The following is a 22,809-nucleotide window of genomic DNA, read 5'->3' as shown; positions in this document are numbered from 1 at the left end:
TTCGAGACCAGCCTGCAAAGTGAGTTCCAGGACAGCCAGAGCTATACAGAGAAACCCTGTCTAGAAAAAAACAAAAAACAAAAACAAAAACAAAAAACCCCAGCAAAATATTCTTCTCTGAACTAAGATGAAGATCTGTGAAATATTAAAATTTTTCATCTGATTAAAAATGGTACAATGGAACTGGGTCTATCCAGTTCAGAAAAAAAAAAAAAAGATTCTTTTATTCCTAACCTATAGGTATGAAAGACTAGTATTAAGCTTTTATCCATCCTATTCAAAATAAAATAAATAATTATAATCAGTACTCATATATCATTTTCGAGATTCCAGACATTGTTCTGAATAATTTACATATAGTTTAGTCAAAGTCTGAAATCACCCTATGAGATGAGTTCTATTATCACCCCTACGTTAAAGATGAGGAAGCCAAGAGAGAAAGCTCAGGTCTCCAGAGACAAACAGAAATTCTGATCTCAGAAGCCATATGTCTTCTTCATTTTATTTACTTTGCAATGACTAGATCTAAATGGAGCATTTCATGGATTGGGCATTTGGCCTTCTACTGAGCTAAAGCCCCTATCCCCAGCTAGAAGCCATACATTTAAAGCAATATACTACACTACCCCTTAAGAGAGAAAGTGAAATCATACCACACATAATTCAGCTTAACTCATTATGGAGTGATACTCTGGCAGAAAATGCCAAGAGACGCTGGGATGGACTTCCATAAATTCTGTGCAAGTTTTTCTTGTGGGAATCCTTAAAATAAGGTGTTTTTATTTCACTATGAGATTATGGATGGGTTGGGGAATGGAGTTGGAGAGATAACCTCCTCTAAAGATCTTATTCTGTGACTAATTGAAACAAGGTTAAAGACTTCTAAAACCAGCATTCTAGAACAGCAATCAGAAGAAGGTATGTATTTGTATTATGTACACACACACATACAAACACACACATTAGGATTATCTTTTTAAACTACCTTATAGTCATAATGTTTTCTTAGTTAAAAATTGACAGCTATCTTCAAGACCCCTGTATATATTTCCCCAAACCCTAAAGTATAGTTGCCATCATTAGCAGAGTTTAACAGTGCATACTTGTAGAAGGTACACTGTCCTTATGCAGCCACGGATTCATTAGTTTAATGAGGATTTAGAGGGGAAGTGCCATGGTGAAGAGATTAATCAAACTGCCTCCTTTGTAAAATCTAAGGTCTTGTAAAGAAAGAGAAATCTGTACAACTAAGACGAAGCCCAGTAAGATGCAGGAGCAGAGCTAGCTGAGAGGTGACCTCTATTGGGAAGCACCTCCTCTGGAAAGGTTGTGTTAGCATTTGACCTGGGCCCTGAACAGTAATGCATCTGGAGGCTTGGAGTGCACTTGTAGGACCAAAGGGCCAGTGTGGCCAGACATCTTGGGCAAGTGAGGCTGAGGTTAATAGATTTAGGCTTACAAGAAGGGGAACCGAGACGAGATGGTTAGGGGCCTTGAATTTTGTTATTTTCTAGGTAATATTGAGATGTTAAAGGTTTTTGAACAGAAGAGGAAAGTATGAAAATACATCTTTGCAAGTCTCCGTAGGATAAAGCAGAGTGGAAAACTCCTACAGGGAGATAAGGGAATTTCAAAGGTGTGATCCCTGTCTCTGGGGGTGAAAGAACCTAGTGGGGAAACCCCCACTCAATTTTTGTTCGGCGTGCACCCAAGAATCACGAACAGACGACCATCTTGATGTAAAAGCATGAGGTAGTTTAATGACGGAGTTCCGGGCTGACATGTATCTCCCACAGGAGACAGTGGTTCCATAATGGCAGAGCTCCAGGTCACACAGGAGACAGTGGTTCCGACCCCGAGGCTTGGAAGCTAGGGACTTTTATAGAAAAGGGGTGGGGCTGGGGGAGGAATTGGCACGATTCCACATGATTGGTCCGTTTAAACATCAACAGACTGTCAGAAGGGCGGGAGATAGGGAGGCACCAGGCCAGTCAGGACATGTAATGACGGGCCTGCCCTGACATGTCCTGGCCTGTTCGGCTATGTGCTCAGCCCCAGGTTTCAAAGCTCACAAACAACTCTTCGGGCTATTTGACATACATTACATGAATTACATGTCTCAAGTTTTATTTCCTTTCAGGGGAAGGGGAGGGGGGATGGTTGAAGGATCTAAGGCTGTTGTCTTGGGCTTTCACTCTCTGAAAGGCATTGTGTTGTCAAGAAGTGTGGATTATAGTCTACATTTTTAAATTATTGATTCTGGCCCGGAACAGGTAGGCAACAAGGCAATAAAAATCTACCAAATAAATGTCAGGTGGTAGATTTTATTTTTCACGTGGATTGGATTGGGACCTTATATTAAGCTCTCTCACTCTTTCTCTCTCTCTCTCTCTCTCTCTCTCTCTCTGTGTGTGTGTTGGGGGTCATGTGTATGTATGTGTGTGTGTGTGTGTGTGTGTGTGTAAGTGATCCTAGCACATGCTACTTGGGGTAGAAGTTTAATTGCTTAAGAAACATCTGGAGAATTACTGAGAGAAAGAATGGACAAATAGGTGGAGGTTTGCTTTCAGCTGTCTTATCTGCCACTTGCTTTCCTGTGTTGCCAAGAATCAGCCTTGGCTTGGGAGAGGGTCCTGAAAAAGTGGTGAATGGGAGCAGCGGAAGATGTGACTTGCAATCAGTGATGGGTGCAAGCTGCTAGCTTTGTCTTCTGTTTGAGATAGCTTTCTAGATAGCTCCTGGATTGTTCAACTGAAGTCAGAAAACCTGTTAGCTCGCTGAATAACTCTGCTCTTGCAGACCAAAGCCCAGTCTTTTATTTGCATAACAATTCAATCATTTACTCCAAGTTCCCTTTTGATTATCCCATGAATCAGCATTTTGTGACCTTAGTCCCTGGATTCTTAGAAAAAGGCAGCAAGCACATTTTTTTTTTTTAACTTAGCAAGACCTGCGGTTCACTGGGCATAGTGCTTGTGGTTGCCAAATCCAGACATAGAGGTTATTATGTGAGAAACCTTCTGTTTTCCAACTTCTTCATTGCCTAAGTTAGGCTGTCCTTGAACTTGCTCTGTAGACAAACCTTGAGCTCAGAGGTCTGTCTGCCTTTGTAAACACAGCCAGTAAGCTTAGCTGGATGGGATCCTACCCTGAGATCACAACTTCCACCACTTCAGGACCTAAACTCCATCTGTCCCAGGCTGGCCTTGAACTCAGAAATCTGCCTGCCTTTGTAAACACAAACAGTAAGCTTGGTTGAGTGGGATTCCTATCCTAGGACGACCACTCCCTCACTTCCTGGTGCTCCTATATTATTTAAACCATGAGTCTTGTTGTTTTGTTTTGTTTTGTTTTGTTTTGTTTTGTTTTTTTTACTATTCCTTTCCCTTTATTGACTCATTAGTGCAGATGCCTCTGCTTATTTTTTATCGTTCGTTTGTTTGATTGGTTTGGTTCGGTTTTGGTCTATGAAGGCCCTCACATAATTCATATTGCATCTTTATATTTTGCGTAGTTGAGAAATTCTTGAACTCATGTTTTCAGAGTTCTTTCCCACAGCCTTAAGGGCTATCCTGAAGGTCACAGTATTTGCTGAGGAACATCAGATGCATTCTTGCTCCCCAGACTCCGGCTGTTTCTGATTATTATGCAGTATTAACCTAGTAAGGGAAAACATTCTCCCAAGAAGGAACAAATGAAGCAAAATATGTACATTATTATGCAAACAAGCCCTACATGCGCAGCACTCATGGAGGGCCACATCCTATTTGCCCTGCTCTAGGGACAGCAACTGTGTCACAGTGTCCCTTCCACATCCATGCCAGACTGGCACCAAAGGATCTTCCCAGGTATCAGAATTCTTAGTTTCTCCCTCCCTGAAAACTAAGTGCTAGGAAGTCTTCTTTTCCCAGTCCTTCTGGAAGCTGTTAGTCCCAAGGATCAGACATCTGTTTGGGATCTGTGTGTAAGCTGAGTGCACAGACAGTGCTGACATGGGGACTCTGCTGGGGCATCTCTCCTTTCAAGGTCAGCTGTCTAAAGTTCATTCAGGTGACACATAGCATAGTTGCTATAGAAATTAAAATATTTTGATGAGTAGAGATCTGAAGGGGAATTAATTACTCAGATATTCTAATCTCTGTCTCTTCCTATATATCTCTATCTCTTTCCCCCACTACTGGATTTCTAAGAGGAACATTCTCCATGTTATAAAAGTAGTAATTTTAGCACGATCTATTACAGGGATTTACTCTAGTTGTATAAGCTTTGGGAGTTGGTAAAAGCAAATGACAGGATTAAATTAAATATGCAAAGGATTAATCTATGAGAATCTCTGAAAAATAGAAGGGGAGGAGGCAGGTCCAGTGAGAGAGAGCCTTCCCCCTACTTCATTGATCTAATGCCTGTGGGAAGGAAAAGAAGGCTTGACTAGGGAGAGACTCAGAGCACAGGGCTGAGGAGGTCTAAGCTAGGGTAAGGAGAGGAATGAGGTTAGAGATGCCCACTGAACAGGCCCACAGAGGCATGCTGTCTGTGATCAGCCTGCAGCTGGATTGCAGCTGACATCAGCGTGTTGTTAACAGTCACAAGGGAGCAGCTGTCAGGCTGCCATGGACTCTTGTAAAGGGAGATCTGAGTGGGGCATCTTAATGTTCTACAACTTGAGATATATATATATATATATATATATATANTATATATTATATTATATATTATATATTTATATTATATATATTATATATAATATATATATATATAATTTCTTTACCATACTTGGAGATGGATTTTATTAAGCCTGTGCCAAACACATACCTATTAATACCAATACAAGTTCTCTAAAAGCTGCAGTGCCTAGGTTTTTGACGAGCTGTGATGGAAGACAACCATTTTACCTTCCTGCTCACTTGCTTTATCAACTCTAACTCCAGCGACTATTCATCCACCAAGCTGTCACCCCCCAATCTTCCATCCACTGGCTTGAGCTCCTTCTGTCCTCTATGTGTATATATGTCTGTGTGCGAGTGGGGACATGCATCATGGCAGGCCTGTGTTGTTGAAAGGACAGTCTTGAGTGTTGGTCCTCACCTTTGAGCTTGTTTGAGGCAATCTCTTTTATGCAATGCTGTAGCAGGCTGGCCACTCTGCAAGCTTCCAGCAATTCTTCTGCCTCTGACTCCTGTCCCTCAAGAAGTGTGTGGGGAGATTAAAGTAGCTTGTGCTACTGTGTGTGGTGGGCTTAGGGATCCAAACTCAAGTGGTTAGACTTGCATGGCATGCACTCTATGTATGGAGTCATCTACTATCCTAACACTACTGTGCTATGTTTTTGCCCAACTTCATTTCCCTCAGTACTTAGTTTCAGGTGTCTACTCCATCAATATGATCCTTTCTTGGATCATTTGCCAGACACACTCAACTCTTGCTTCTTCTGGGAAAGCTGTTTTGAGACAGGTTCTCATACAGCTCAAGCTTGCCTTGAATTCACTGTAGGGAAGAAGATGGCTTTGAACTTTTCATCCTCCTGCCTCTGCTTCTGAGTGCTTCTTTTCAACCTGTGAGTCATCTTGCTCGATGACTGCTTTGCTGGGAGCTAAATCCAGGACCTTTGGGTATGCTAAGCTATATCAAGCTACAGGTGTTTGCTTTTTGCCTTGCCTGGGAAAATTGCTTAGCTGACTGAGATCAACTCACCACTTGCTTTAACTGGAGGACTAAGACAGCATAGTTGACTCACACATTCCAAGTGCAGCAGGGAACTCTCAGTTTGCCACTCTTTCCCAGCTACTTGTTGTCTTATGTGAAATCATCACCCTGTGCTTTCTCCTTCCTCAAAATTCCATCTTGCCTCCTTCTTCTTAACTAATGACTTTATTGGGAAAGGTGGCTTTTATAAGCACACGATGTACTCAGGGTAAAGTGCTGACTATGTTATAGCACCATGGTCTCCAACCTCGGCTGATCTACTTCATCCCTTGGATGTTGGCAGCATCTAGAGATATTTCTGATTGTCACATTGCAGGGAGGGGACACTCCTTGCATCTGGTGGGCAGAAGCTATATCATTAGCAAACAATTTACATAGTTGCAGATTTCAGTCATGCCTAGATTTAGGAACTCTGCTGTAGGCGGATGCTGAGCACTGAGACCAATTAACAGCGTTGTCTGTGTGAACCTCCTGCAGCAAATGTTGTAGAAATGTAGAGTGATGTGGCATCTTGTGGAGGTCTTTCTGTGCAGGTATTCAGTTGTCTCTAGACAGATACATGTTGAATACTGGGGTTGTCCTGCACCTGAAACTGTTCAGTTGTCAAGGGTATGGACTCATACTGCCTGGCCTTTGTCCTTCGGGAACCGCAGACTGGTATAGAAGGTGGAAGAGCATTAGAAAGGAGCACTGTGCAAACTGGAGCATGGAAGAGTGCTCACATTCCTGTGCAAGCATATTTGATAGGCACTGGACAGGTGAATCCTGAAGGATGGATAGGGATGTTTCTAGCAGGAAAGTCTAAGGTGGCCACAATGTAGGTACCAAAAATGCAAAAGATATGGCTTTAACAAGATGGCGTCCATGTCCCACACCCACAAGCACCCTGGTGATTAGAAAGTATTATTTATGAAGCTGAAAATGTACTAGATTGCTAAGGACATTGAATGTAAGAAATATCCTTAATTCCAGTAAGTACTGTGGGGAACCTTAATGATCTTCTGAACAGATAGGTCACAGAAAGATCCTTCTGTCTGTAATGAAATGCAGAGCTGAAGGGACTGAGGAGAGGGCAAGGAGACTTATCCAGACACAGTGGAATATCAAAATGAGATGATCTTTCAGGCTAAATATATGTCTGAGTCAAACAGCAATAACAAAACCAAAAACCCTTTACTCATAATGTAAGTCTCAGAACTTTCAAGTTTCATGAAAGTTCGGTGGTAAAGTTTTCCAGAATACAATCTACATCAATAAATATGCGTGTCTCTCGTTTATAATAAGAAACTGTCTGCACGTACCAATCCCATATTGTGACCATGGAAACCACCTGAATGCGCATGATCCTTCCTATTTTATTATCCGTAATGGTGTCTCTTCCATTTATTAATATTCATGAGTTCTCTGCTTCCAGTGGGCTTTCAGAACATTGTCTTGTCCACATGTCACATCAGAGCCCGATCTTGCAAGATGACCTTTGAGAGTAACTTTTATTCCCATGCTAATGAGTATTTCTTATTTCTATTATATATTATTTCTGGAATAGCGCAGTCTTTCAAAGTTGCCCGATGGTTGCCTTACGGAAGTCTTTAAAGAATACAATGTGAAAATTAGTTTTCTTGTTCTGCAAATTTAAACTCTTTTTCTTTTCTATTACTGTGCCCAAATTATATACACAAAGATACCATCTCCTGAGGTTTTGTTACTTAAAGGGAGCTACTGTGTCTACTTATGTTCATGGAAGCCTGAGACCTTGTATCTGACATAATCTGTGGTGGAATTGTTTCTATACAATTTGATTGCATCCATGATTTTAATTCCTAATGTAGTATTGTAATGCAATTGTAATGCCTTCTAAGCTGAGAGTTTTAATAAAAATAATTTATATAATAGTTGTTATAAAAATGATAGGACTAGGGTGTGATTGCTAACTCTAAGGAGTGTACATTTCAACAGTAAGACACTGGGCAATAATTTCATAAAATGAAACAAATTATCTTCTTTGTTTCAAATTTAAGTAAGCCCTAAAATTTACAGGGTTTTGGGGGTGTCTTTTTTTATACCCACAATACACATAAGTTAAACATCTGACTCAAAAGTATTTGTCAGAATGACAGTGTGTCCCAAGATTTTGAATACTTTTTTTGTATCATCTTATAAGTAGCCTCAGTGGCATCTGTTGGGGGGGGGCACATTCCTGTGTGTCTGGGCCACACAGCTCATCAGCAGACACCTAGGACATGAGGGCAGGTGTTCTGGAAGTGCTCTTTCTATATATTGCTCCTGTCATTTACCAAGATCTAACATCTACCAGCTTTTGACCAGTCAGGATAAAACCCAGTAAAACATGCCATTGCCCTCCATTAAAGAAATAAAATGTAAGCAGTAGCTAGCCATGTCAGGTTGCTTCTCTGTGAATGATTACAGACAACAAGGCCAGAGAAACAAGATATTCATGGTAGGATGATGAAGGGGTAGCTAGCTATAGTGCCCTACTGGAGGATGTTGTATGTGGTAAAACACATGAGGCTCCTGTCTTTTGGAACATGTACACGATGAATAGGTTATAACTACATTTCTCAGAGAAGCAGTAGGTAAACCAACTGTGAGTTCAAGGAGAGTCTTTTAAGGCTTGAGAATACGAAGCTCTAAGTGTTTGTAAGAAAGGCAAATGCTTACTTAAGTCAGCTTGTTGGAGTTCGTCAAAAGACCCTCACTCACAAAGATCACAGAGATCGCCATAGCTGCAAACTGCATGAGGATTTTTTATTATTCCAACATGTTGGGGACTCAGCACGCAGGCCAGAGGAGAGAGACCCAGAACAAAGAAAGAACACACTTTTTATACCTTTGTAAGGGACAGATTTGGGTAACTAGCTTATTCTCATTGGTGTAGCAAGTAACCTGTTCAGGCATTGGTTGGTTTGCATAGTGACTAACTCTGGTGTAGTGACTCACTTTGCTTGCCCCCTTGGTGGGTTATTATGACTTGGTCAGCAAAGCAGTAGTACATTTTGACCTTATGGGTCAGCTATTAACACCACAGCTATTAATGTCACAAGAAATCCTAGCAAGGTCAGGGAGGTTTGTGGTCTTTCTCAGAATTCAGTGTGGGGCAGGGAGCAGAATTCTTCTGAGAACTGTTACTTTTGTTATGGTTATTTCTCTGAGAACAGCTAATATTATTTTGGCAGCTGTAGGCTTAATCATTTTGACTGCGAAAACTATGTTTTTACATTTGTTTAGTCAGCCAGTTTCCTTATCTGGCTCTGCACTTGGCCTGCTAGTACAGATTGGAAAGTCCTTTTCAAAGGGGCGGGGGGGGGGGAGGTACTGGGTGGTCTTGAACTCATTTTGGCTATTACAAGCTTACATTCTTACTACCTCTGGTTTTACGTTTCAAGGTGATCACATCTCAGTTTCGGCATGGGCAATTTGAGGCTGGCTTCTAGAAAGAGATTTTCTTTGTATGAAGATGAATCAAAGTATTTTACGAGTCAATGTTTTTAGTATCGCTGGGCAGACACATTGCTCATCTCTAAGACCTTGTGATGCTTAGCCTTGGGCATTATGCATTTACTTGTATATCTGCTTCTTCTGTTGTTGATCTGTTAGCTGCTTCAGAGCTTGTCATCTGGCACTATTGTGATGCCCGGTGCCTACTAGGTAAACTAATCTGGATGGAATTCATCGAGTTTAATTGGAAACCAGTCTGTCCAAACCTATGAGAGTCCTAACCACCAGTTAGGACAAATCAATCTTGCTATTAGGACTACTTATTAATAATTTAAATTAACCATTTTTTAAAAATTGTTAAACTGGTCAGAGCTTTTAAAAATTAAAAGCCAGTAGTTGAGACACAGATGGCTGGCTTGGTAAGGGTTAAGCATTTGAAACGTGTCTGAATATGGTAAGGATGGCTTCACTATCTTTTCACAAATGTATTCATTATTATTGTGCATGTTCAGCTTGTGGTTGCGCATACCACAGTACATATGTAGAGGTCCAAGAAAACTTTGTGAGGGTTGGTTCTCTCCCTCCACCTTTATGCTGGTCCCAGGACTTGAACTCAGGTTGTCTGGTTTGTGCAGCAAGCCCCTTTTACCTGTTGGACCATCTTGCTGGCCCTTCCACTGCCTTAATGACATCGCTTACCTATGCTACATTTTATAGCTATGCTGCCTTTGTCACAAGGAACCAGAAAAAGGTAACACTGTCTAATTTCACAAAGACTTGTGAATTTCTAGGTCTCCATCAGGCTGCTGTTTCTTAGAGATACATTTCAGAGATTAGTAGGAACATCCGGGGAGCAGCCTCCCCCATCAAGGCAAGGTGTGGTCACTATTTCTTCCCTCATACATTTGTGTTTAGTTTTCAGCTGTGGTGAGGAGAGCCGTGAGTTGGAGAGGTGTGCTGGAACTGAATAGGGAGAAGAGGTGTGCAGACTGCTTCTGTGGCACTGTGGTAGGGAAAGCATCACAGAAAAGCAATGTTTGAACCCAGTGTAGTGCTTCACTGTGACAGGGGCCTTGAACAATATTTCCAGGATGCGAGGGACAAGTCCTGAAGACAAACTGTATATGTCATTTCTTAGAGACATTATCTCTGATGAAGGTAATAGAAGTCTGAGCTGAATGTGGCCTTAGAAGTGTAGAAAATGAGAAGAAAGGGCTGGTGGACATGGCTGTCAGCAAAGTGGCTACCAAGCAAGCATAAATACCTGAGCTGAGTATCTGTGTGAAAAGCTGGGTGCATACGCCTGGGACCCCAGTGCTGGGGAGGCAGAGACAAGGTCTCTGGAGCCTGTCAGCCTGCCCATCTTGACCAATGCTGCAGGTTCAATGACACAGGAAGGTAGCCAGTGTTGAACTCTGACCTACCTACACACATGCATGTGTACAAGCACGCGCGCGCGCACACACACACACACTTTTTTTTTTTTTCCAAGTAAGTAAATAAGGACTTGGGGACATAGCTCAAGGGTAGAATCCTTGCCAGACATGTGCTGAGGCCCTGGGGTTGATCCCTAGCAATGTTTTTTGGAAGGAGGAAAACTGTTAGCTCCGATGAAAAACCGGAAGAGACAGCAGTGGAAGCAGTTAACGTGGGGGGCTCAGCGCACGGGCGTGGGGTGGGGGTGGGGAGAAATACAGCAGCTGTCTCCTTGGTCTCCTCTCCTTGTGTGTTGGCTTTACCCTTGGGCAAGTTCTTCTAGCTAATGGCCAGAGCCTGTAAGCATCACCTCGAAGCAAGACATTGCTCATGGCTGAAAGTGAGGAGATCAGAAGTCTACTGGGAGCTTCAGCAGAGACCCCCTTTAATTTTGGTGTCCAGAATTGTGCAGAATTTCTGGATGCCGCCTCTGTTATGGAAACAAGAGCAACAGTGGCTGGACCTTGAGCTGGGGCAAACTAAACTTTAGGATCTCAGAGGAGTTGTCATTCGTTCACTGGGAACACACTAGGGTATGGAGAACTTAGTCTGAAAAGGATGTTGAAGGCATCCATAGGCTTGTTCAGGTATACAGTTAACCTCTGTGTTATTGCGAAGGTGTCATTTCTAGCAAAAATTCAAATTAAATCGTTTGAACAAATAGCATCGGTTTAAATACGATGCCCAGTCTATCTTATCAACAGCAATAAATCACACAGAGCCATCAAGAGTCCTGTGGAATACGGCTTCCATCGTACACATTCTTGCATGTAATACGTATTCCACACACAAAGTAACTGCCTGCTTTTATTTCTGATTAATACTAGGAATCCCATCAGGAAAGAAACGGTTCATTATTTTAAAAAGCACAGTGATAGAGCACTCGCCTAGCAGCTCTGAGGCCCCAGGTTTGATCCCCAGAACAGAACAAAGAGAAAGAAAGCATAGCGATGTTCTGCTATGGGTCATTCTTTCAGATAGCGTTTCTGATCCTTGAAAAACCAATTTGTCAATCACAGAGCCCCCATCGCGCTCCCCCTTAAAGGGAAACCAAAAAACAAAAGGTGCGTAAGTAAGCTGATTTTCTTTCTTTCTTTCTTTTTTTTTTTTTTTTTTTTTTTTNNAAAAAAAAAATTTTTTTTTTTTTTTTTTTTTTTTTTTTTTTTTTTTTTTTTTTTTGGAAAAAAGACAGTATTTTTTTTTTTTTTAGTAAGCTGATTTTCAAACTTTTTCAGACAGCCTCTGTGGTTGAGTTAGAAAATAGCGCCCTCTTGTGGCCAATGTTGAGACAACTGGTCCTACGAGTGAAAACCCTAAACCAATTCAATCTTGTTATAGAGAGGGAAGCCGGAAAACGGGGAAGAGCTGCCCCCTTCAGGATGATGTTATTACACTTTTATACACGGAAACTGCTTGGTGTTTATGTTGCTGTCCTTAGTAAAATCGTCGACTCTGAATCCCAGAGAAGACTCACCCTTGATCCGACTTGTAGGAAAAATAATTTTGAAAACGCATGTTACGTATTTTCTACATTTTCCTCAACCCCCGGCTTCAACACATACAAAAGAAAACAATCATAGCAAGCATTTTAACTTATTTTTTCCCCCAGACTTCATCAATTATAATTGACTGGTGGAGGCATCTTCACTGGAGGCTGAAAATTTAAAGGGATGAGCAAGCTAGGCAATTTGGCAATCGAAGATGAATTCTAAATACTGAACATCTTCAGATTTCATTGATTTGGATAGTATCTCTAAATCCCATGGCATTTAAAATGATGGCCCAGGACCTGTGAAAGGGCTCAGCGGTGAAGGTGCTTGCCAAAAAGCCTCATCATCTGAGTTCGATCCCAGGGGTGAAGAAGGTGGAGGGAATGAGCCCACTCCTAGACACTGTGCGGTGATCTCCACATATGTGCGGCATGCATGTGTATATACTCACATAAGCAAACAGCGGTATTTTTGTGACTTCGTAACTCAGGGTTTATTCTGCTTTGCACTCCAGCCGTTTGTGCTCTGGTTTACACGCTCCGAGGAAACAAGTTACGTTCGCTTCGTGAGACATTTGCTCACAGATCAGTACTCTCGAAAGCCACTTCCTGGGACGAATCGGCCATTCATAAATAAGCCAGTGATTCAAAATAATAAAAACGAAATTGCTCATTCACACGGCTGAGTCCTTCAAAGTGACCAAAAGTATGTGTGGCCACTGGCAAACAGAATGGGTAATTCTCTAACAAATACATCCAGATAGGACATGCCTCTCTATGACATTTCTTTACCCAGTCTTTAGTCTATTTAGTGATGTATGCAGATGCTGACATCGGAGATACAGCAGTGGGAAGTATAAAGTGTATTCATGTGCACACATACTGGTAAAAACATGAATATGCTTTGGCTAGAAACAGATTAGCCGTACCAGGTAATTCAAATGCGCCAGATTTGGAGGCATATGCCTTTAATCTCGGCACTCAAAAGGCAGAGGCAGGATCACTGTGAGTTTGAGGCCAGCTTGGTCTACAGAGTGAATTCTAGGACAGCCAAGGCTACCCAGAGAGACACTGTCTCAAACCCCTCCCCCCTCCAAATTTAAAATGTATTTTGAAGAAATTTCAATAAAAATGAATTGTTCCACAGAAATCTGTTTGGCAAGTTAAAAACTTTCAGGAATTTACTGAGGTTCTCTCTAAACACAGAATAAAGTAAGGTTGTGGTCCAACTGTGCATTTTAGGTGATCTTTCCCTACGGGTGCAGACCCTGAATAAGGAAGGGCCTGAAGACGGCCTTTCTTGACTTTCGATGATGTCTTGCTACATGCCTTGGGCTACCCATTGACCTCAACATGCCCCTACCTCAGTCTCTTAAGTGCTGGGATTAGAGACGGGTACCTCCATTTACAGCTAAGACGACTAAAATTTTAAAGGTAAAATAGAACATTTTACCTTCTAGAAAAAAAAATTACAAATCTTTGCTTTGGTTTAATGTCCAGAAAAATCCTGAGGCAAGTCACTGATCAGATAACCACCCCAAGGAGGAAGAAAAATGATCTTTTAGCTTGGGGTGTGGCACATGCTTTTAATCCCCACCCTTGGGTGGCAGAGGCCAGCCTGGTTTACACAGTGAGTTCCAGGACAGCCAGGGCTACATAGAGAGGCCCTGTGTCCAGAACCAAAAAATGAAATTTTTTTTCTTTTAAAACACACACACATGCGTGCACACACAACACTGGCCTGGCAAGGCGGCTCAGCAGATGTGGGCTCTTGCTGCAGAGCCTGGTGGCCTAAGTTTGATCCCTAAGACCCACACGGTGGAAGGAACTGACTCCCAAGAGCTGTTTCCTGACCACCACCACCACTCCCATGGGCACTGTGGCACAGCCCCCAACACACATGAAACTAAAACAAACAAATAAAAAAATATCTTTGTAAAGGCAGAGGGACACACATCTAATCTAGACTAAAACTGACTGAGGTCGTGATGAATTAACTTGTTAATGCAATTCATCTGCTTAACAATGGTAAGTGGTATGTCTCTTGATGACTTATTTATTTTTATTTTTGTGGTACTGAGGATTAGACCCAGAAACTACCGTTTCCTAGACAAGTGCTTGCTGCAGCTCTGTTTTGACTGTTTTTGGAAACTTATTTTTACTTATTAAATTTTTTGAGAATTATATACATGGGTAGTGTATTTACATCACCCCCTCCCCCAACTCCTCTTGTGCAACACTCTTAAACACCAGATCTCTTCTTTCATATCTACTGCATCCATTCAGTATTGCTCCTATGTGTATAGGTTTAGGGCCGACCACGTGGGATTAGGTAGCCTATCAGGGGGCTCAGTCCTGGAGAAAATGGATTCTCCCTCTCTTACCAGCCATTGATTTCCTCCAACTCTCCATCCAGGGCTGGAGACTTGGGAAGTTTCCCCCATCCATGTTGGCTAACCCACTGATTACTATGCAGAGCTCCTGTGGGCAGCCATATTGTTGAGATGGCATGGCTGTAGTGCCTGACACATCTAGGGGCACTATCTTGAAGCTGACCCTCTGGTCCCCTGGTACTTGTCATTTCCCTGAGCCTTAGGTGCCGGGGTGATGTTGCAGATGTAACACCTGAGACCCGGCTGGCTCTCCACAGTCATGTACTCTGCACTTTGACCAGTTGTAGATCTCTGTAGTAGCTTTCAGGTCTCACTGGGTGGCCAGCTATCCCCGAACTTGCTCTGTAGCTTAGGCAGGGCTATCCTCCTCCCTCAGACTCCCAGTTAAATGGAATTACAGGCCTGCCCCACCGTTGAGGGCTTACTGGGAGGTTTGCAGGTTTGCAAGAAAATACTCTATGTATTCTCTTATGCAATACTGTGTGAGTCAGATGTCAAAGTCAAGAGTTGACTCACGACCTCTAACCCTATGTTGGAAGCATTGGGCAGCATTCCCAGGTTCCTGCTCCAGTCCTTGAATGTTGTATCTCATCTGGTCATGGGTAGTTCTGCAGCAGCTGGATAAAGGGCACTCTTCCATGTGGTGTAATCTCCCACTTGTTAAACAAAGACTTAGCTGTTAAGAGAATCCACTGGGGTCAGACACATAATCAAAGGATGGGGGAGAGGGTAGTGGTGTGTGGTGCGTTGAATCTCTGGGAGAGGCCAAGGACTCAATTTGGAAGAGACTTCAAGCTTGTCTAAGGGAGGCTTTCACTTGCTGACAAACTGACTTTATAAGGTGTACAAGGTGGTAGTCATACTCTTAAGCATCGGGAGTCCAACCCTATTCTGATTTGTTCAGCCAGAATTCTGTGGCTCTAGATTTGGCTTAGAAAGGAAGAGAGCAATGGATTCTCAGGTGGAGCAATCTTGGGAGTGTAGTCCTCATCTCCACTCATCAGTTGGTCATATCCACGTCTCTCCTGTCTCCTTGATTCCCTAACCAGTCCTTCTCCTGGAATGAGACCATGTGTAGTACATGCTCCAAACTAATAGAGTAAGACAACACACGTTGTCTTAAGTTATAAACAAGAATAAAGTTCAAAGGGGATGAGGGGACTCCAAGCAGAGACAGCCATGGGTGTACAGACACTGGGAAAATGGAATTGCTGAGGGAAACTATGTGATGGAAAAGCAGGGGAAACTGAGTCAAAGCCTGTCAACTTTGGCTCAAGTCGTGGCACTGCCTCTCACCAGCTCTGTCTCTTTGGGCAGCTTACTGACTTTTCTGTATCTAGCTAGTACAGTAGTTCTCAACCTGACTATTGCATAGCAGATAGCCTGGATAGCAGCTATTCACATTACAGTTCATAACCGTCGCAAAAATTACAGTTCTGAAGTAGAGACAAAATAATTTTATGGTGGTGGTGGGGGTCACCACAACACAAGGAACTGTACTAAAAGTTCGAAGCCTCAGGAAGGCAGAGAACTGCTGGTCTAGCGGGAGTTTAGAAAACTTAATGAAGAAACAGCAGGAAATGAGTGGATTTGGAGGAAGGGGAGAGGGTTTGGGCTTCCCCTGGTGTCTTTAGTATTTGACATAGTGGGATTGAAAGGAGTGGCCAAAAAGTAGTTAGGACCTGGTAAATACTGACTCAGTGTGCTACAGCCCCTGATGGTGACAGAGGCGGAGGTCCCCATTTAAAAGAAAAGCATGCATATGGCAGAAGCCATCGAAAGGTTCTGAAGGTGTGGAACAAATGAGGAGAATGTACCCGATTTCAAGTTCATGGGGGCCAATCATTTATCTGGGTAGAGAATGGGTTAAAGAGAGGTAAACAAGGCAGGGAGATGAATCAGGAAGCAGTTGCTATATGCCAGATAAAGGGAGGTGACTGGGTGATACTCACTCAGTGCCAAGAGCTATGGGGAGGTAGGCACCCTGGGGTGAAGAGAAGCAATGAGACCCACAGGCCTGCACACCAGAATGTCAGCCTGGACAACTGGGTGCTAAGGATGCCCACCACTGAAAATGGAGACATCCAGATGTGGGCTAGGAGAAAGTCAGGAGGTTTGGTCCAAGGATATACAAACCATCACACATACCAAGTTTGAGAAAAGGGACCCTCCTATTGATAAGTGGATGGCAGGCAATGGGTACTTCAAGTAAATCCAAACCCATTCATAAGAACTCTGGCCAACTTACTCAGTGAGGTTGTTTATGCTTCTGAACAGAGGCACGACTATGCTTTGTTCATTGTTAATCTTACTCTCTATCTTGAATGTATCTATTGATATTGTTAAAAGTAACACGTCCCCCACCCAGAAAATGGTGCAATTATGGGAATTCTTCTAACCCACCAATATTATCTTTTATCATTACACACTGGCGGGTGAACAAAGACAAATGCATCCAACAGGAGGTGTCCTTTGAAGATTCTGCTTACTGGTCTTCTTACCACGCACTGCCTTTGGCTGAGATGTATAATTTAGTATAACTAAATGATTGGGTGTGAATGGAGACAAATGTGAATGGTCACAGGTTCCTGGCTTTCATCATTACATCATTAGATCTTTGATCTTTAGAATCCACGTGAAGGAGAGGACCAACGCCACAAAATTGTACCCTGACCTCTACATGCACACACACGTTCACACACACATGCACATGCATGCACACATACATGCATGCACACACACACGTGCCACAATAGTGAAAGCTAGAATTAAAATCCTGTTATTGTAACTGCGCTTTTTGAACTTTCCTACATAGGTATCTCTGATGAGTATATAACCCCGATGTTCAGTTTCTATAAAAGTGTTGGGGAACTCAAAATGACTCAGGAGGAGTACGCTCTGCTCACAGCGATCGTCATCCTCTCTCCAGGTAATAATGCTGTCATAATTATGAAAATAACGTTGGTATTTTCATACTGTTTGCTTCTTTCTCAGCATAGTCATGATGATGATGTGGATTAGAGAAAATATGGAAAATACAGAGACACAAAAAGAAAGTAAAGTGGCCCACAATTCTACCACTCAAATAGAACATTATTATTATCTTAATATACTTTCTGTTAATATCGATAAAAATTGCCCTCGTGGTTCCAATAACTACCCATTCAACACCTCCTACACAGTGAATATGGCTCTAAACTTTAGAGATAATTTGAATAGCGCTCCTACGAGGTTATTGTTCTAGACAAGTTGAGGAAGATGACAAAATTGCTACAAAATATGTAATAATAATAGACATCCCCAGTGACCCGTGCCTGTAATGTCTGTACTTGGCTGATTAGAGGAAGAGTACAAATTTGAGCTCAGCCTGGGCTATATAGTGAGAATTCATCTCAAAAACCTTACAATGATGAGGCTAGATGGGAAGGAAGTGGGAAGAGACTGGAAGTTCATTAGGTGTCAGGGAGGGCTCTAAAGAGAGACACTTGTGCAGACATGGTATACATTGTAACATTGGAGAGACTGATACTTGTGCAGGGATATCAAAGACATGGTATACATTGTAACATAGCAGAGATCCGTCTATCCTTTAGAAAACTCTTTACAAGTTATTATGTCCCACTGTATAGCTGATCTTCAAAAACATACTTAATAGTCACTAATTGTATAATTATATGCTTCTAATTTTATTATTGTTTTGAAAATTGTGGACCTGAATATCTCTCTGCAAAAAAAAAAAATCTATTTTCAAAGTTGGCTTTAATAATTTGGGTGAAAGTACTACTGCATTTGTCGTTTGTAAACCATACCATGCTAGCCTTAGATGATTTTTTAATTTATGATAAATAGGCAGTTGCTAGTTTATATTCTTTGGGCATTAATAATTATGATTGAGGGGAGAAAAAAACCATTTGGCAGAGCCTCCTGGCATTACACATGCAGATCCCCCATGGCCCAGGTAGTCTGGGAATGTTCCCCTGAGATAGGATGCCTATACCTGTTGTGTGGGTTTCCTTCAATGACTTTGATTGGGAAGGACGTTTAGGGGGACTTCTGGGAGCATTGGTGTTCTCTTTCTTGGTCTTCATGTAAGTCCATTGTACACATGTGTGAATATATCTTTTTATATGTGTAGATATGAGTGTATGTACATGCAAATAATTTTAATTACATTGAAAATTTTGTACACTATATATGTGTGTGTATGTGTGTATATATATTTATATGTGTATATAAATACACACATTTTAATACACACAATTTCTCTGGCTCAGGGAAATTACAAGAGCCAGGGCACCAGAATGTCAGCTTCAAGATAGTGCCTCCTAGATGTGTCAGGCACTACAGCCATGCCATCTCAACACTATAGCTGCCCACAGGAGCTCTGCATAGTAATCAGTGGATAAACCAATATTTAAAGAAGTGTAGCCATTGCCATAATTACCCCTGATTACTTTTTTTAAACTTTCTTTAATCTTGCTATTTTCCTGCAAACCCCCCACATAGACAGACAATACATCAAGGACAGAGAGGCGGTGGAGAAGCTGCAGGAGCCTCTGCTCGATGTGCTACAAAAGCTGTGCAAGATGTACCAGCCCGAGAACCCGCAGCATTTTGCCTGCCTCCTGGGTCGCCTGACGGAACTCCGGACATTCAACCATCACCACGCTGAGATGCTGATGTCTTGGAGGGTGAATGATCACAAGTTCACCCCGCTCCTCTGTGAGATCTGGGATGTGCAGTGATGGACACCGGTGGGGCTGGCTCCTTGTCCTCCTCGGAACAGAAACCTTGTTTCGTTTGTACCTGGTTTCACTCAAGAATCTCAATGAATATTTATGTGGCAATTATACACCTCCCACGGTTGTAAATACAGACTAGATAGAACTGCTTTCCCCACTCTGTATTTTACAAGGCTTCAGGAAACCCCACTGGCATGCCCTTTTGGCCTAATTAAATCAATTGTTACTTCAATTCTATCTACTGAGCTAGGGACATTTTATTCTTCATTCGACAATATTATATATATTTTATAAAGTTGAGCTGTTTTCAACTGAGACAATAAACTGAATGTAATAGCAAGGAGACTTCTCATTTGGAGAAAAAGAAATTGAGGAGTATCTCTTTAAGTGATGATGGGAATCTTATTGAGTTGGAGGGCAGGTCATTTCCAGAAAGTAAACTCTTACAATAGAAAAGTAATGTTTCCATCCCTGCAGAAGCCATGGTTGATGCACATTGGTTTGGGATAACCTTCCCATCATTCAGGAAGTTAATGATTTTTCTGCATAAAATATTCCCCGAAGCCATCCCACCCTTAAGACAGTTGGGGGGAGGGGTCTTGAAATGGCCTTTACGAATAGAGCATGCAAATAACTCTTAGAAATGTACACTGAACTTCAGCATACACAGCCCACGCCCCCATCCCCGCCCCCACTGTTTTCACTCCTGCAGCTGGATGCACAGCTGTGAGATACTTCCCCAAAGCAGGAATTGGTTCATTTCCTTCCTTCCTTATTCAACTGTGGCAGTCTTCTCCCTGTTCTCCTTTGCCTAATACAATGAAACACCTTCTGTAAGTAATGAGCTGAAGTCGCCCTTTCTCCTGAAGTAAGCCCAAATGGATCTTGCTTCGTAAGTAAAGAATCTATAGAGAAATACAAAGCAATGCTAGATTCCAAATCCAGCGCCACTTGGGTTCTATTCCATACCACAAGGAAGGTCCTCTTTAATGCAAAGTTCTGCTAAACTCCCTCCACGCGGTATACAGACATGGTTAAGATCCGGTAGAAGCTGGGGGTTGCAAAGGCGTACAGTGGAAAGTTCAGTGGGCTAACCTGAGAAATCCCTTGGCGGAGGTGAAATTTCCCTTGGGATTCAAAGAAAGGCTCCCTAGTCTATGGGCCAAGGGATCTCAAGGTGAAAGAAGGGACAGAAACAAAGGAGGGTGGAGACTAAACAAATTCTCCTCCAAAAGCCCGGAACTTGGTGGACCAGCTAGATAAGGCCAATAGAAAACATAAATAGCAGAGTTCATTGTTTAGAAGGTTTTAATTGGTCAGTGAAGCATGGAACCGTTCAGGCCCACCAGGAGAGAGACGAATGAAGACTAAAGTAAACTTCTGAATGCTTGCAAGGGAAGATTCGGTTGGGGAGGACCGAGTGTGGTTTGGTGTCTCGGGATCGCAGGCAACACATGGGGGAAGTGGTGGGAAGTGGGAACCCGTGGGCACGGCAGACTTCATCCTGTTGGTCTGGGTGTACTGAAGTGGTCAAAGCTCACGGTAGCAAACATCGCTTACCATGTGGGAAAGGAATCGTGATGCTGGAAGAGATACAGTTTGGGACACTGTTCCCTGTGCTAGGCACAGCTTCAGAACTCAAGGATAGTGGGCACACAGCCCTGCCTCGTTCCTGTTGTAATGGGGGTTCCTTTGAATTTGTTCTCCATTTAGAAGTAGCGCTTCTCTTATATGGAGGTATGTTTGCTCCAGTCCTGCCCCATCTCAGACTTTTACCATGAAAGCATTTTGTTAAAGGCCCCCCCCCTTTTTATTTTTTGCAGCTACTGAGATGGTGGCGTCATATTTGTCTTTAAGTCTGTTGATACGATTTATTATTCTTATTGATTTCATATGTTGAACCAACCCTGAATCATTCAGTGGTGAGGGAAGAGGAACATCTTTTCATACTCATAGCAAGCGTCCTTTAACCACATCTAAGCTATGTTACGAAAATGACTCTTGGTGGGTCCCTAGATAGCTTCGGGATGGACCAACCATGTAGTTAAAGGGTTAGAATTCTGTCTCAACTCTAGCTTCTAGGGGGTGGGGAATGGGGTTCTGATTTCAACACCAAAACCCAATGATTAAATAAATCCTATCTATGCAGTACAGTCTCCATAGCCCTGCTCCCAATAATGAGATTTGGAACACTGGGTTTGTGGCCATAGTGGGGTTGTTTGGAGGGTGGCCTGCTGGGTAAGGGAATGTGGGCACTCCTTGTTCCCCATGTCCTGGACATCTCTTTTAATTTGGCTGTTTTGGAGCGAATGCTAGGTCTGAATGTAAGGTGTCTCCCACAGGCTCAGGTTTGAACTCTTGGGGTCTCCCCAAGTAGTGGGGTGACTCTGGGAGGTCATGAATCCTTTGGAACATGGCCCTTCACTGGTGGAGGCAGGCTACTGTCCAGATCTAGACTAACGCTCTGCTTCCTGATCTGCCAGGGTGTGAACAAACCACACTGCAAGCTCCTGCAGCCATGCACTGAGCCTCTCCGGCGGCCAGGCATTCCTCTGAGCTGTGGTCTGTGCCATATGAACTGTGAGCCATAAGAGCTCTCCTTAAGTGGCTTCTGTTTGGGAACTTTGCCTCAGCAGCTTTAGGGCATGGGACTCATATAGTGATAGAGCAGCTTCCTTTGGGGTCCTTGAGCTATTCTAAAGAATTACTAAACCCAAAGAAGGGTTTGTAGAAATCGGTAATTTGGAGCTGGTTGGTCAGAATCTGGGGTTAACTTAACTTAGGCCTTATGGTTGTCATTCGAAGAGAGGGAGGAGGCCTATGGGCCTGGGCCCTTAGCCTATTTATCTGCACTAAATCAAGACAATTTTCACAGGACAGGAGCAAGGATGAAGCTCGGAGATAGAGGATATGCCTAACTTGTTACTCAGGGGGCTCAGTTTGTTCCCCAGTACTGCCAAAAGATACTTAGCATCAGAATTGAACTACAGCCACCTGATGTCAGAAGTGGATAATGTCCATGCATCCAGTGTCAAGTATTCGGAGAAGTAGTTCACTAGTGGATTTTAAAAAATAGACTTATTTATTTATATAAGTACACTGCAACTGTCTTCAGACACATCAGAAGAGGGCATCAGATCCCATTACAGGTGGTTGTGAGCCACACCATGTCGTTGCTGGGAATCGAACTTAAGACCTCTGGAAGAGTAGTCAGTGCTCTTAACCACAGAGCCATCTCTCCAGCCCTCACTAGTAGATTTTTAAAGGGTGGGGCAACTCTAGGTATTCCTCATTTCAAGCCCCTCTCATTCTTGAGAGGTTTGTCCAACATTGCCTTGATAAATCTATGTTCACTCTGCTTAAAAAAGAAAAAGGGACTGGAAAAAGTATACCAAGCCAATAGTCCCCGCACTCTGTCAGCGTCAGGGGTAGGTGAACCCCTGTGAGTTCAAGACCAGCATGATCTGCATACTGAGTTTCAGGCCCGTCAGGGCTCCACAGAGGGAACTTGTCTGCCAAAGAGCAAGCAAGCAAGCAAGCAAGCAAACAA

The 22,809-nt window shown here is 42.7% G+C and overlaps 1 protein-coding gene across 4 annotated transcripts in view; it reads left to right on the top strand.

The window, feature by feature from the left end:
* Positions 1–19,504, top strand: part of Nr1h4 (nuclear receptor subfamily 1 group H member 4) — an 80,640-nt gene extending 61,136 nt beyond the window's left edge. For all 4 annotated transcript variants that reach the window (XM_021173868.1, XM_021173869.1, XM_021173867.2 and 1 more), the window contains 2 exons: positions 17,333–17,446; positions 19,024–19,504. In XM_021173868.1, coding sequence (XP_021029527.1) covers positions 17,333–17,446; positions 19,024–19,262 — 353 coding nt within the window. In that variant the 3' untranslated portion in view covers positions 19,263–19,504. The remainder of the gene's footprint in view (positions 1–17,332; positions 17,447–19,023) is intronic.
* The last annotated feature ends 3,305 nt before the right edge of the window (positions 19,505–22,809 follow it).

The sequence above is a fragment of the Mus caroli genome, chromosome 10, assembly GCF_900094665.2.
Source record: "Mus caroli chromosome 10, CAROLI_EIJ_v1.1, whole genome shotgun sequence".
Classification (NCBI taxonomy): Eukaryota; Metazoa; Chordata; class Mammalia; order Rodentia; family Muridae; genus Mus; species Mus caroli.
The sequence above is the reverse complement of the archived record's forward strand: the minus strand, read 5'-3'. Positions and strand labels throughout refer to the sequence as shown.